Genomic DNA, 14,740 nt, shown 5'->3' with positions numbered 1-14,740 from the left:
AGGGCCACTATACAGGGCCATGGGAACAACAGAGTCCCATTTCACAGGGTGCATGCCCGTCCCCTAACATGTACATTACCTCAATACCAATCACATAACACGTAGTTCGGGGTTTCATACCCTCACCACTAAGCTTAGAAGAGTTACTTATCTTAAACAAGCCAATTTCGACATCGAGCAAGCCAAGCGATGCTCCAAGAATCCTATCACGCGCATTCTGACCTCTGAATGGCTGGAAACTAATTGAAAACAACTCAACTACATCATACAATGCTAAAAGAACCAATCTCAATCGAAAAAGGTCTAATCTTTAATTAAAAGCCCAAAATCGGCCAAAAAGCCCAACCCGGGCCCGCACCTCAGAACTTGACAAAACTTACAAAATCCGTCAACCCATTTAATTACGAGTTTAACCATACTAGTTTCACTCAAATCCGACTCAGAATCGATGTTCAAAACTCAAAAATTCACATTATGAAACTTTAGGCCAAAACCCTCAATTTCTTCTTTAAAATTCATCAACCAAAAGCTAAAATCGAAGATAGATTCATGAAATATAACCAAAACTGAGTAGAGAATACTTACCCCAATTCATATGCTTAAAAGCGCCTCGAAAAAATGCCTTATTCCGAGCTATCCAACTCAAAATATGTTAAATGCATAACACCCTTATTTTAACACTGTTCTGCCTCGTTTCTTGTGCCAAAAAATCTCAAAACTCACTTTTGATATCTTCAATGGATTTCTTGTAAAATTCTAATCAAGTTAGGCTCTTGAATCACTCCATTTGACCTTATATTGAAGGAGATATATTGGTTTTGATATTTGGAAATAGTGCAGATTTTTAAATATGCAGCAGTGGCAATTACGTAATTAATCTGAAAAATCTAGCAACCCAATTCTAAGTAAAATAATCATAAAATCTTCATACGATGTCTAAATTTGACGATTCTTTTTTCTATGGATCTGTAATTACAATACGGATTTAATGCTTCAATAAGAACAGAAATCGAAGCTCATTTGTTCAATGTGGTACCATTTAACGACGTCGAAACATAAGAAAAATGCATGCAACACAACCCAAACCTATCCGAAACTCACCCTGAACCCCTCGGGACCCCGTCTAAACATACCAAAAAGTTTCATATCATAATATGGACCTACTCAAGGCCTCAAAACACACATAACAATATCGAAACAACGAAATGCACCTCAAATCAAACTTAATGAACTTTCGACTTCCAAAAACTCACACCGAAACATATCAAATCAACTCAAAATGAACCCAAATTTTGTACACAAGTCCTAATACATCATACGAAGCTACTCGTGCTCCCAAACTACCAAGCGAAGTGCAAATGCTCAATACGACCGGCTGAGTCGTTACATAAACATTAATAGAAACATCATAATAAGAGTTCTGAGAAGGATAATAGGAATTAGGACAATTATCTCAATGGTCACCTTGACCACTACAGTCAACACACATTACAAATATTCCACTCATAAGATTGAGATTCACAATTTTTTCACAAGTGTGGTCCTCCACAATATGGACAAGGATCACCATAATAAGAATAACCAATATTCGACCAATTTTCATTCCAGGATACCATGTCAACAAAGATAATAAAATATTAAATTAAGATAAAAATTTACAAACTTGAATAGACAAAAAGTACAAATCTAATCAAGTAGAATAGTTAATTTCTAAGTCCCCGACAACGGCGCCAAAAACTTGTTACTCCTAAACGCACATGCAAGTATACGTGGTCGACAAGTAATATAGGATTGTAAGTTCAGATATCGTACCTCTAGGGACTTGTGATTAATTATTAACCAAATTAAACTAGGACAATTAATCTATTCAACCGATTTTCTAAAGATTGTTAACTACAACTAATCTAGAGGGCAAACTAAGAGATTAAAGGAAACAATTTGGCGAATATTAGAGACGTATTCAATGAGAGAAAATATTCTAGAGCTATGGGTTAGCTAACAATCCCGTTGAGACTTTCACTTAAATTGTCTAATTAATTTATCTAGTTTATTAATTGACAGGGTTAATATTACTCGTAGCCTTCTCTGGAAGTGCTACTCGCCTATTCAAGCTAACCAATCGCCTATATTCCTATGGAATTAGGATTAACAAGAACACATTAATAATTCCTATATAGTAACCAAGCAAGGTGATTAGGTATATCCCTATTGTAATCACAAATTCGTTCCCAATGCTCGAGTTGAAGATCTTGCTCTACTCAATTTGATATGCAATCTAGAATTGTCTCTCCTGAGTTCAATCCTAGAGTCGTAGATAGTATTCAATTGGTGATCAAGCAATCAAATAATTCAACGCAAGATTGAATAAATGAACCATTATAATAAAATAATAAGAACAATTCAAGCTTCAAACTACAACGTTCATGTAGCACCAAAAACTCTAGAACTAATAAACTATGAAATTAAAAGAAGAGAAGAGAAGAAAAACTAGTTAGAAGCCTCCTCCAAGCATGGTGTGTGTTCCTCCACGTGAATTCTCCTTCAATGTATGTCAGATATCCTCCAAATTAGGTTTAGACTTGCTTTTATATGAGTTGGGGGGAAGGAGGGGGGTCTTGGGCCGAAATAACCTTATCTCAGGCGAAGTAGGAGTGATTTCCAGTCATCAGCGCCCTGACACTGGGATTTTTGAGGTTCTGGAAACAGGGCGTTAAAGCCTAAGGATACTTTTTTGTTTTGCTCCATTTTTGCTTCAACTCGTGCAGTTTCGTCCCACATTGCCTCCGGATGACTCATAAACATAAAAATATCAGAAATTAGCACAAATTATTAGATTACACATCCGAAATCTACGAAACATGAGTAAAATGTGAGGCAATATGCATATAAATATACTTTAATATTCGCCAGTATAGCTTCGCCCCTGTATTGGGAATTAATATTCTTTTAAGTTGGGGTGGAAGTGGGGTTAGACAAAGCCAGATTCATGATTTAAACTTTATGGGTTTAATCTTTAAATATTTTAGCATTGAACCCATTATATTTATAATCTTATGGGTTTAGATCTTCCATCTATTACAATTTATGAATTTTTACACATAAATTTAAACTCTGCGTCGAGAGCAATGAGTTCAAATGAACTTGATGCCGTTTAGCATTACTCTACATCCGCCCTTGGGGTTCGAGGTGGGGGCGGCCTCCTTGATATATAAGATCATGGTATCATCCGCTATGAATTATTCCTGGAACTTTTACTAGTTGTTATATTAACAAATTTAGTGCTATCATGTTAGGAGGTGTGCTTATCCAATGTTTGTCCTAATCTGCATTTATTAATAGTAACAGGAGAAATTGAATAAATTAAACCCAAAGGAAGAAATATTGCATTCACATGCATGTACTTTTTATTAGATTTGGCCTAGAGCTGAATATCTTAATTAATTGGATTTTTCTTGTTTAGTATTATCGTCTTAACAAATATCTCTTAATTAATTTTATATTCTGTGCTTTCACACATATACAATGACAAGCGTTGTAAAAGCTGATAAAGATTCTCTTTTTTTTTTTAAGAAAAAAATATTCTTTGACTTAAATGTGCAGAAGTTTCTTAATTCCTACCGTGTTGAAATTAGATAGAATGACTTTTCATTACTTGCCACATATCATATTCTTTGAAGAAATATTTGACAATTAAATCTCTTTCTTGAATATTGAACACGCAGATTAATTAACTGTAAGCTCTATGATGGGTGGATCCTAACATACAGAGGCGGCTTAATAATATTAGAGACCTAAAGACAAGCCGTAATAAGAGGGGTTAAACTTATTTAATCATTTTAGATATTTTTATTTAAAGTTTATTTTTTTTACTTTTTGAGATGCAATTTAATCTTGACTTTGTAACCAAACTCATTTAATCATTGTTGAAATATTTACTAACTTTTGATAATATTTTATTAAGTTTAGTTTTGATTTTTTTCCCTGCATAACCATCAACATAACTCATTATAGATATTGCCTCCCAAAGTAACAACCATGTGTAAGTTTGCATTTACAAAGATAATAAACAACTCAACTATAGTCTTTTACGTTCTAATTAGCTTGAACCGTACCTATAAAGGCCTTGAAAAAAGTATCTTACAAAGATAAAGGTGTAAACAAAATTTGTTCAAATTGGAATGAGAAGAACTAAAAAATAAGTGCGGATTTAATTGCCTTTCACTTTCATTAGAATTTTTTCAACCAACTTCCAAAAAAGACCATAAAATAAGTACAATAAATATTTAAATTACATATAAGAAGAATAGCTTCGGGGCCTCTAATTTTGTGTGGCCTTAGTGGCCTGGGGTTGAGCCGCCTCTGCTAACATAGTTGGGGCAAGTTGCAACTAAAACTATACCCCTTTCAACTCAATTTATTATATACAAGGCAAAATTAATTACTCCAATCATATAATTAAGTTTAGATCCTGAATTCGTTTTTGCTCTCTAATCCCAGTAATAGTAGTTCTAGAGAATTCCTGAGAGAGTATTCTGAGGTAGAAATTTGAAGTGACGGATTATGGTTGAGATTTCGTGTGGGTAAAGGTCGTACTTAATTATAGTCAAAAGTCAAAACAATGAAATGAAGAAGCAGAAAACAGGTTTTACCATATGAAGGTAACTTTCGAGTAACAATAAAATTATTTTCGTATGGTATATTGGTCACGTGGAACCAGCCACTAATACTTGCATTAGGGTAAGTTATCTACATCATATTCTTTTGGGATGCAGCCCTTCCGCAGCCCTTTGATGAATACGAGATAGTTTGTGCGCCGGACTACTTACCTCTCTTACTGTAGTAAGAGTCGCTGCACGAGTACTAAGGATTAAGAAATTGCCAATAACACAACATTAAGTTTGAAAATGGAAGGAAAAAAAATATCAAAGGGTTAGGTTCCCTCAACAATGAAAAGAAAAAACAAACAACCTGGGCTGGAAGTGGTGATGAAAACGTATGCCATTTGTTTTAATTAGATGCTTACGATTTGGTGAAATAATGGCTGTACAAATTTGACATTTTCTAATAAAGCCAAGATGGATCTCGCCTTAGCTTTTGTCCATCTTAAACTGGACAAAAACTTATAGTAATATAATTATACTGTAGTAAAATTGTAAGTTAACATCTTTTCTGTTTGTGATATCAAGTTCTAATCATATCAAGCGATGTGATTCTCTTTTCACTCCATGTTTAGTATAGCCTTAGTTTAAACCGGTATAATTATATACTTAAATAAATAAATAAATAAAAACTTAATTTAACTGTTTTAATAATGAGACGGTATACATAATTTGGTGGGCTAAACGGTCCACTGTACACTTAACATGGTGTAATTTGTTCACTTTACACTAAATTCGCGTGTTTTCCCCGAAAGCCTCACACCATTAGAAGATATGCTCCCAATATTTTCACCTACTAATGTGGACCTTTGTTCGCACACCCAACAATTTTTCCTCAAACTAAGTTCATTGTGGCCCATCGTGGCCCAGGTCTTCTTGTCGAACCAGTTCCACGTGGCCCATTATCATGATCCACGGGTCAATTTTTGAGATTCACCGTGTGCCACCCACATCCTTAGAGTATTTATGGCGACCAAAACCGGCAACTAGCTTCTTTTTGTTACGCAATTCCAAGCTCGTAAGGGTAAACAAATCGAGCCCCACACCATCAATCTGTTATCGCCATACTCTTCCTGTTGAACATGAGCTCTGATACCAATTGTCAGGCTAAAATGACCTAATAATTATACTCTTAGTATGGTGTGATATTGTCCACTTTGCGTCAAGCGCGCGCCGTTTTTCCCAAATGATCTCACACCATTAAGAAATCTCTACATTTTATATGTGTAAGCTCCCAATATTTTCATCTATCAATATTGGATTGTGTCTGCACACCCAACATAATTCAATATAGTATAAAAGTAGACAAATTATCTATGGAAAAGGTCCAAATACCCCCATTAACTTTACGATAAGGTCTACAAATAACTCTCGTTAGAAGTTTGGCCCATTACCCACCTTGGTGTTACACTCTTGGCCTGGATACCCCCTTATTTTAAACGGCTGCCACAATGGATAAGTTATCCACTCATAATGTGACATGTGGAAATTTAATTTACACCCAAATATTTTATTCACACCCAACCGAATTTAATTACCCTACCCGTTACCCGTTACCTGACCCGTAAAACTTAACTTCTTTCTTAACAACAACAACAATGACCCATATAATCCCACAAGTGGGGTCTGGGGAGGGTAATATGTACGCAGACCTTACCCCTACCCCGAAGGGTAGAGAGGGTGTTTCCAGGAGACACTCGGCTCAAAAACGCAACAGGAGCCGATATATTAGTACCATAAAAATGCATAATAAAATAACAACAATATAAGAGATATGAAATACAGAATACGAAATACGAAATAGATGGTTGGTATAGTAGAACTAGCAGGTAAAGCCCTGCATCAATAGACGAGAAATGACATTCTTAGTCTAACTCCTAACTGGCTAGTCTCACTCTATTGTGCTGTAGAAATATTCACAAGTTTCCCCTAACCTACAACCTTAATGCTCGACCTCCATAATTCCCTGTCAAGGGCCATGTCCTCAGTAATCCTAAGTCGCGTCATATCCTGTCTGATCACCTCTCCCCAATACTTCTTAGGTCTCCCTCTACCTCTCCGCGTGCCCACTACAGCCAATTGCTCACACCTCCTCACCGGTGCATCAGTGCTCCTCCTCTGAATGTGCCCGAACCATCTGAGTCTTACTTCCCGCATCTTGTCCTCCATGGGGGCCACGCCCACCTTCTCTCGAATATCTTCATTCCTAATCTTATCCATCCTTGTATGCCCGCACATCCACCTCAACATCCTCATCTCTGCTACTTTCATCTTCTGGATGTGTGAGTTCTTTACCGGCCAACATTCAGTTCCATATAACATGGCAGGCCTAACCACTGCTCTATAAAACTTACCTTTTAGTAACGGTGGCACTTTCTTGTCACACAAGACTCCCGACGCTAACCTCCACTTCATCCACCCCACCCCTATACGGTGTGTGACATCCTCGTCAATCTCCCCGATCCCCTGAATAACCGATCCAAGGTACTTGAAACTACCCCTCTTGGGAATGACTTGAGAGTCAAGCCTCACTTCAACTCCCGCTTCCGTCGGCTCAACTCCAAATTTGCACTCGAGGTATTCCGTCTTCGTCCTGCTCAACTTGAAACCTTTAGACTCAAGAGCATGTCTCCAAATCTCTAGCCTCTCGTTGACGCCGCCTCGTGTCTCGTCAATTAGAATAATGTCATCAGCAAATAGCATGCACCATGGCACCTCCCCTTGAATATGATGAGTCAGTGCATCCATCACCAGGGCAAATAGGAATGGGCTGAGCGCAGACCCTTGGTGCAACCCCGTAATAACTGGAAAGTGTTCAGAGTCGCCTCCTACTGTCCTAACCCGAGTCTTAGCTCCATCATACATGTCTTTAATCACCCTAATATAGTTACTCGGGACCCCTTTATCCTCTAAGCAGCTCCATAAGACCTTCCTAGGAACCTTATCGTACGCTTTCTCCAGATCAATAAACACCATGTGGAGATCCTTCTTCTTATCTCTGTACTGTTCCACCATCCTCCTAATAAGGTGGATAGCTTCTGTGGTAGATCGTCCCGGCATGAACCCGAACTGGTTGTCTGAAATAGACACCGTCCTTCGCACTCTCATTTTGCAAAAATTGAAGATTTCAAGGAATTTGATGATGTTAAAGGAGACAATGATGTTTCTAAGAAAAAAATGGATGGAGGTTTAGTGTTTGTAAAGGAAAGTGGTCCGAAAATTGGAATATGATTGGTATGGTATGGTGTTGCTTCGTTGGATTCATGTGTGCTTGGATAATGAAATAGCTACCTTAAGATCAACCAAAATTTAGGTGTAATTGACATATTTAAGTGATTATGTAACCCATGTTCAAACATGGTTTATGTATAATTGACATGGTTAAGGTTTAATTTATGTTTTAAGTGTTTGCAATGTTTTAGAAGATTATTTGCATTTGCATTGAAGATGAGAATGGCTACATACTGGAAATTGTGCTTTTGGACAGCATGTGTATTTGCAATCTCTATTACTTAAGTACTGAAAATTATTAGTTAGCTGAAGTCTGAAGTACTATGGTCTATTCTGCTTTTACGAATACGGTGTTAATACAGTTTTTTATATGGTGTGGTAATGGTATAGATTTGTTGTATCAACTTATAAGAGATTTCAAATTTACAACTATCTCTTTTGGAACTTGCTGGTAAGTATGTATGGTCAGGTCCCTTTAAATTATACGTTAACTGCCGGAGTGTTTCTTCATTACCACATAGTGAAGATTATAACATGAAGAAACAGTTCAGAAAGTACTGGTTTAAACAAGTACCCAAGTTCATAAGATACTACCATAAATAAGCAAAAAAGGATAAAAACTTAAAACTACACGGAACATCTCAAATTTGAAACTTGTAGCTCAAAATTTGCACCAGACATCTAGCACTTGACCTCCTTCAAGCCATGTGCAAGGTACAAAAAGGTAGGATCAGTTGCACAAAAGGTAAGAAACCTCATTGAGTGCACAAAAGCAAAGTAGAATCTAAACAGGTAGTCCAAAGCCACTGTTATAACACTCTAAATAGTGAATGCATATGAAGCAACTTAGAGCAACTCGGAGGTGCATATAACAACCAAAGTAGATAGAATCCACAAGTCGATATCTTTGGTTCCTTGTTGCTCGAATTTTATGTGTGGAACTTCTCTCAGAATTATGATGTGAGGGCATGTGACTCAGAAAGAAAAAGTGAGTTTTCACCTCTGTTAGAGTAACAAGAGTGAGCATGAGTGTGTCATGGTGTTAGAGTCTTCCTCTGAGGCGTGATTGTTGCACTGCTTAGGTTGTTCCTTCATAATGGCGGGTGTGGCATAAAAAAATTGGGTAATGCATCGAACGATTAGGCCTAGAAGTGTGGTTTAACTTGCTCGAGGACGAGCAAAGGTTTAAGTATGGGGTGTTGATAATAGGTGAATTTAACTATAATTAGGCCCTAAATAACCTCCTTCTTGTATAGTTTAGATGATAAAAGTGATAACAAAATGCTCTTATTAGTGTTTTTCATGCTTTGCAGGTTATATATGACCAAAGAAGGCTATGGAGTACTTTTGGGATCAAATATGGAGAAAACGAAGTCGATCGTAAAATTCGGTCAAGTAAACCACGCTAAACAACTCAAGTCAGAACTGAAAGAGTACTGCCGCGGTTTCACCGCGACCGCGGCAGAACTGCGGTAGAAGATCCCTGCAGACAAAGTGAGAATCAGAGAGCATGTTTGGCCGCAGTTTGACCGCGACCGCGGCAGAACCGCGGCGGGGGTGGAGAACTTCAGGGACTAAAGTGCAAAACACGGGATTTTTAGCCCAAAACCCTATTTTAAACACTAGACTCCGCCCAAGAGAGGCATGTATTGTTTTGGAGAGTATTTTGGGCAAGAAGAACAAGTGTGAGAGATCATCCAAAACATCTTGGTTTCTTCTTCTCTTTATTTTTCTTGCAAGTTTTATGATGAATATTATTTTAGTTTATTTACCCATAGTTATGAGTAGCTAAATCTTTTGTCTAGGGTTTTGATGGAACCTATTGGGGGATGAACTTCTTGTTTATGTGAATACAAATTGCTAGTCTCAATCTTTATTTGTTCAACTTTGTGTATGTTGTAGTTAATTGACAGGATCCTCAATTAGTTGTGCCTATTTAGTGTGCATAACTCGGGAGAGAGTGCATATTTAGGTTATTGTTGAACAACACCACTCCCAAAGTATAAGAGGGATCTATAACTGCGGGTTTAAAGGCGGGATTAGGGATAACGAAGCCTTGAGTGCAATCTAAAGTGAACCGTGTTAATTAGAGCTAGCTAGTGTATCTCGGGAGAGTGCATTGAGTATATTACTGTGATTACTCGAAAGAGATTTATGGTAAGATGAGCGTTTATGATTGATATAGAGGTGTTGGTCAATTTGTATGAAGCATAAACAGAAGGGATTCCATCAATAGGGGAAGTTGGCAACGTCCGCATTGTCCTTTTATAAGGCATAGTTGGGCGTGATCAAATTTTGGCGTCGTTGCTGGGTAGTTAACGGAATTATCAATTACCATTGATAGAAATACAAATTTTTTAGTGTAGTCAGTTTTCTCTACCAAATTTTTGAATGAAATTTTTGACGGTTGTTGACGTGGTTGCACAGGTGTATGCCTAGAAACTCTACGAGGACTGGAGAACTACTTGAAGGACTCTCAGACCCCGAGAAAACATTCTGGGTATTGAACCATGCCAACAAAATACGTCAACAACCTCATCAAACACACCAACTCGAAATTGACATGGGTGACGTAGACAACGTCAACGGAAACGTCAGAAATATGGCACCTCCTGTGCCTGAGGCTGCACTATATGACTAGGCACAACCCACACCTGACAATCTGGCCACTACCATTGTTATGCCCGTGATACAAGCTGAATCGTTCCAGATCACGAACAACATGCTGCACTTGCAGCAAAATAAGAGACTATTTTCTAGGACACCAGCCGAAGATCCTCAGCAGCACTTGAAGAACATCCTATCGATTTGCAAAAATCAAAGGCAACCCAACGTAACTCCGGAAGCAATCAGGCTGTTATTATTTCCATTCTCGGTGACAGGAGCTGCTCAGGTCTGGCTAAACTCACTCCCCATAAACTCTATAGAAACTTGGGATGAGTTAGTCAAGAAATTTCACATCAAGTTCCACCCGCCCAACAAAACAACTCAATAAATTGATGAGATCATGAGCTTTAAACAGAAACCAATGGAGACACTGCATAAGACATGGAGCCGGTTTAAAGGAATGTTGGTTATATGTCCACACCATGGTATTCCAGATCAGATGTTGGGACAACGATTTTACATGGGACTGTCAGATAGCATGAAGAACATTGTAGATGCCTCAGCTGGTGGGGCATTTTTGAGCAAAACTTGGAGAGAAGGTCAGAGTCTGCTTGATAAAATGGCTCAGAATTCGGGGTGGACGACAAGGAATGCACCTATCACTCCAGTGGTGCACTCAGTGCCGTTTGACCCATCAAATTCCATGGCTGAAAATGTGGCGACCCTCTTGACACAGATGAGCATACTCACCAAAAAAGTGGATGAATCAGGGCAGAAACAGCAAGTGCACATTGTAGATACTACCAATGGGGGCTTGTGCACATCTTGCATTAGTCAGCCAGTTGGTAATCCTTGGAATGTAGAACATGATCATCATCATCATCACCCTGAAAACATGAACTATGTGTCAAACTATGGAGGCCAGAGACAGGGCAATCAAAACTGGGGTCAGCAAACTCAGCATCCATACAGACCACCTCAACCACAGTACAACGCTGGAAGCATGGGAGGTATGAGACCTCCCAACAATATGGCACCTTATCCAAGGCCACAGGGGTATAACAATCAGCAGCAAGGGTATACCCCACCTCAGCAACAGCATGGTGGAAGGTAAGAAGATGGGTTCACTAGACTTGAAGTAATGATGCAGCAGGTTATTGGGTCCAATGCAAAAATAAATGAAAGAGTAGATGCACATGACGCAGCAATCAAAAATATTGAAATGCAATTAGGCCAAATTTCAATGTCTCTGAACAATCGTCCTCAGGGGACATTACCTGTAGACACCCAGATTAATCCAAAAGATTAGGGCCCAAAGCAGCTGATGGCGGTGAGTCTCCGTAATGGCAGGGATCTAGATGTAGAACAAGAGAGAGCTCGAGAAAATATACAAGCTGAGACATTCATTGAAGTGCCCATTGAGCTGGATGAGTCTACGATACTGACAGAGGTGACAGTCCAGCCTGCTCAGGAAGAAAAGAACATTCAGAAGGAGACCGAGAAAGTAGCTGAGCCAGTAGTTGAAATAGTAGATGATAAAGAGAAGTCCCAAGTGATTGGGAAGAAGAGACATCCTGCACCCTTTCCACAGAGGCTGGCCAAGCATCAAAAGGAGGAGCAGTATAAAAAGTTCTTTGAAATGCTCAAACAAATCCAGGTAAATATTCCACTAATTGAAGCTTTAAAGGAGATGCATGGGTACGCAAAAATGATGAAGGACTTGATGTCCCGAAAATTTGATTTTCAAGACTTGGCTACGGTTACACTTACTTAGACTTGTAGTACAGTGGTGACGAGACCTATTGTTGAAAAGCTGTCTGATCCAGGTAGCTTTACAATTCCATGCACTATTGGGAATTTCGCCTTTGCTAAGGCGCTCTGTGATTTAGGGGCCAGCATTAATCTTATGCCCCTAGCTATCTATAAGATGTTGGGAATTGGGAGAGCTAGACCCACCTCCATGTTGTTGCAGTTGGCCGACAGGACTGTGAAGCATCCATTTGGTATCCTTGATGATGTGCTTATTCAGGTGGGGAAATTTGTGTTCCCTACATATTTTGTGATCTTGGATTACAAAGTGGATGAAGAGATTCCTATAATCTTAGGAAGACCATTCTTGGCCATGGGGAGAGCTCTGATTGACTGTGAGACTGGGGAGCTCAAAATGAGACTCAATGATGAGGAAATAACATTCAATGTGCAGAAGTCTATGAGGTGACCAAGCTCGCCAATTGCTCTCTTATTGATGCCGTGGATGTAATTGCAGAGTCCGATGATGAGGTGTTGTCAATTGAGGAACCCCTGGCTGCATGTTTGATGAACTTAGATGAAGTGAATGGTGAGGATTTGGCGGAATAGGTATTGGCATTGGAAGGTAGAGGGTTCTGGGAGAGAAATCTAGAGTTTGAGCTCTTGCACTTAGAAAAGAGAGAAACTCCTCCAGCTAAGCCATCCATTGAAGAACCACCAAAACTGGAGTTAAAGCCATTGCCATCCCACCTCAGGTATGAATTTCTGGGACCTGACTCCACATTACCTGTTATTATCTCATCTAGTTTGTAAGCTATGCAGGTTCAAAAACTTTTACAGGTACTAAAGGAGTGCAAAACTGCCATGGGGTGGACCATGGCAGACATCAGGGGGATCAGCCCCGCCTACTGCATGCACAAGATTCTGCTGGAAGAGGGGCACAAACCTTCCAGGGAACATCAGAGGAGGTTGAACCCCAACATGAAGGAAGTGGTGAAGTAGGAGGTGATAAAGTGGTTGGATGTGGGAATTATTTTCCCAATCTCTGATAGCAGCTGGGTGAGCCCAGTGCAATGTGTTCCTAAAAAGGGTGGCATGACGGTTGTGACAAATGACAACAATGAATTGATCTCAACAAGAACCGTCACAGGCTGGAGAATTTGTATGGACTATCGAAAGTTGAATCTAGCCACCTGGAAAGACCACTTCCCACTTCCCTTCATTGATCAGATGTTGGACAGTTTGGCAGGGAGGTTACACTTCTGTTTTCTGGATGGGTACTCAGGGTACAATCAGATCTCCATTGCACCGGAGGACAGAGAGAAGACCTCCTTCACATGCCTGTATGACATTTTTGCCTTTAGACGGATGCCCTTTGGTCTATGCAACGCACCTGCCACATTCCAACGGTGCATGATGGCCATATTCACTAACATGGTTGAGGACATAATGGAGGTGTTCATGGATGACTTCTCAGTGGTGGGGAATTCATTTGATGAGTGCCTGATAAATCTGACGCGTGTGCTGAAATGGTGAGACTAACTTGGTTCTGAACTGGGAGAAGTGTCATTTCATGGTACAAGAAGGCATAGTCTTGGGGCACCGGGTGTCAAGAAAGGGAATAGAGGTGGATCGCGTAAAAGTTGATGTAATAGCAAAGCTGCCTCCACCAACTTCAGTCAAAGCCATCAGAAGCTTCCTTGGACATGCCGATTTTTACCGGAGGTTCATAAAAGACTTCTCGAAAATCGCCAACCCTCTCTGTAAGTTGTTAGCAAAAGATCACCCATTTTTGTTTTCTGATGATTGCAGGGTAGCATATGAGGAGTTGAAAAAGAGACTGGTCACAGCACCCATCATTGTTGCCCCCAACTGGGAGCAACCGTTCGAACTAATGTGTGATGCTAGTGACTATGCAGTGGGAGCAGTATTGGGCCAGCGGAAAGACAAACTGATGCACCCAATCTACTATACTAGTAGAATGCTGAGTGGAGCCTAGTTGAACTACACTGTGACTGAAAAGGAGATGTTAGCTGCAGTGTTCGCATTTGACAAGTTCTGATCCTACCTGATAGGGTCCAAGGTAATTGTATATACTGACCATGCAGCTCTCAAGTACTTAATAGAAAAGAAAGAATCTAAGCCACGCCTGATTCGTTGGGTGTTGCATTGCAATAGTTCGATCTTAAGATTCGTGACCGTAAGGGCACTGAGAATCAAGTCGTTGATCATCTATCACGACTTGAGGGAGCTGAAAATGTAGTTGAGGTTGAGGAAATACTGGAAACTTTTCCAGACGAGCAGCTGCTCGCCACCACTCATCAGGAAGTGCCATGGTATGCAGATTTTGCTAATTACCTGGCCAGTGGTATAGTTCCTCACGACCTTTCATCGGTCCAAAGGAAAAGATTTTTTCGTGAAAGCCGCCAGTATTACTAGGATAAACCTTATCTGTTTAGAATATGCCTTGATAATATGATCCGGAGATGCGTCCC

General features: G+C 39.6%; 1 protein-coding gene across 1 annotated transcript; it reads left to right on the top strand.

Moving 5' to 3' along the window:
• Positions 1-11,820: 11,820 nt before the first annotated feature.
• On the top strand, positions 11,821-13,092 carry LOC138873014 (uncharacterized). Its single transcript, XM_070151444.1, has 4 exons — positions 11,821-12,153; positions 12,271-12,693; positions 12,855-13,000; positions 13,086-13,092. Exons 1-4 carry the CDS (start codon positions 11,821-11,823, stop codon positions 13,090-13,092), a joined length of 909 nt encoding a protein of 302 aa, XP_070007545.1.
• The last annotated feature ends 1,648 nt before the right edge of the window (positions 13,093-14,740 follow it).

The sequence above is a fragment of the Nicotiana sylvestris genome, chromosome 7 (assembly GCF_000393655.2).
Source record: "Nicotiana sylvestris chromosome 7, ASM39365v2, whole genome shotgun sequence".
In the NCBI taxonomy this organism is placed as follows: Eukaryota; Viridiplantae; Streptophyta; class Magnoliopsida; order Solanales; family Solanaceae; genus Nicotiana; species Nicotiana sylvestris.
The sequence above is the reverse complement of the archived record's forward strand: the minus strand, read 5'-3'. Positions and strand labels throughout refer to the sequence as shown.

What these genes read in the sequence shown, in the direction of transcription:
- LOC138873014 (XM_070151444.1), top strand. Translation starts at nt 11,821, where the DNA reads ATGGCGGTGAGTCTCCGTAATGGCAGGGATCTAGATGTAGAACAAGAG. An exon ending in AAATGCTCAAACAAATCCAG is followed by an intron (nt 12,154 to 12,270) that starts GTAAATATTCCA and finishes ACACTTACTTAG; the next exon opens with ACTTGTAGTACAGTGGTGAC. An exon ending in ATGAGGAAATAACATTCAAT is followed by an intron (nt 12,694 to 12,854) that starts GTGCAGAAGTCT and finishes TTGGCGGAATAG; the next exon opens with GTATTGGCATTGGAAGGTAG.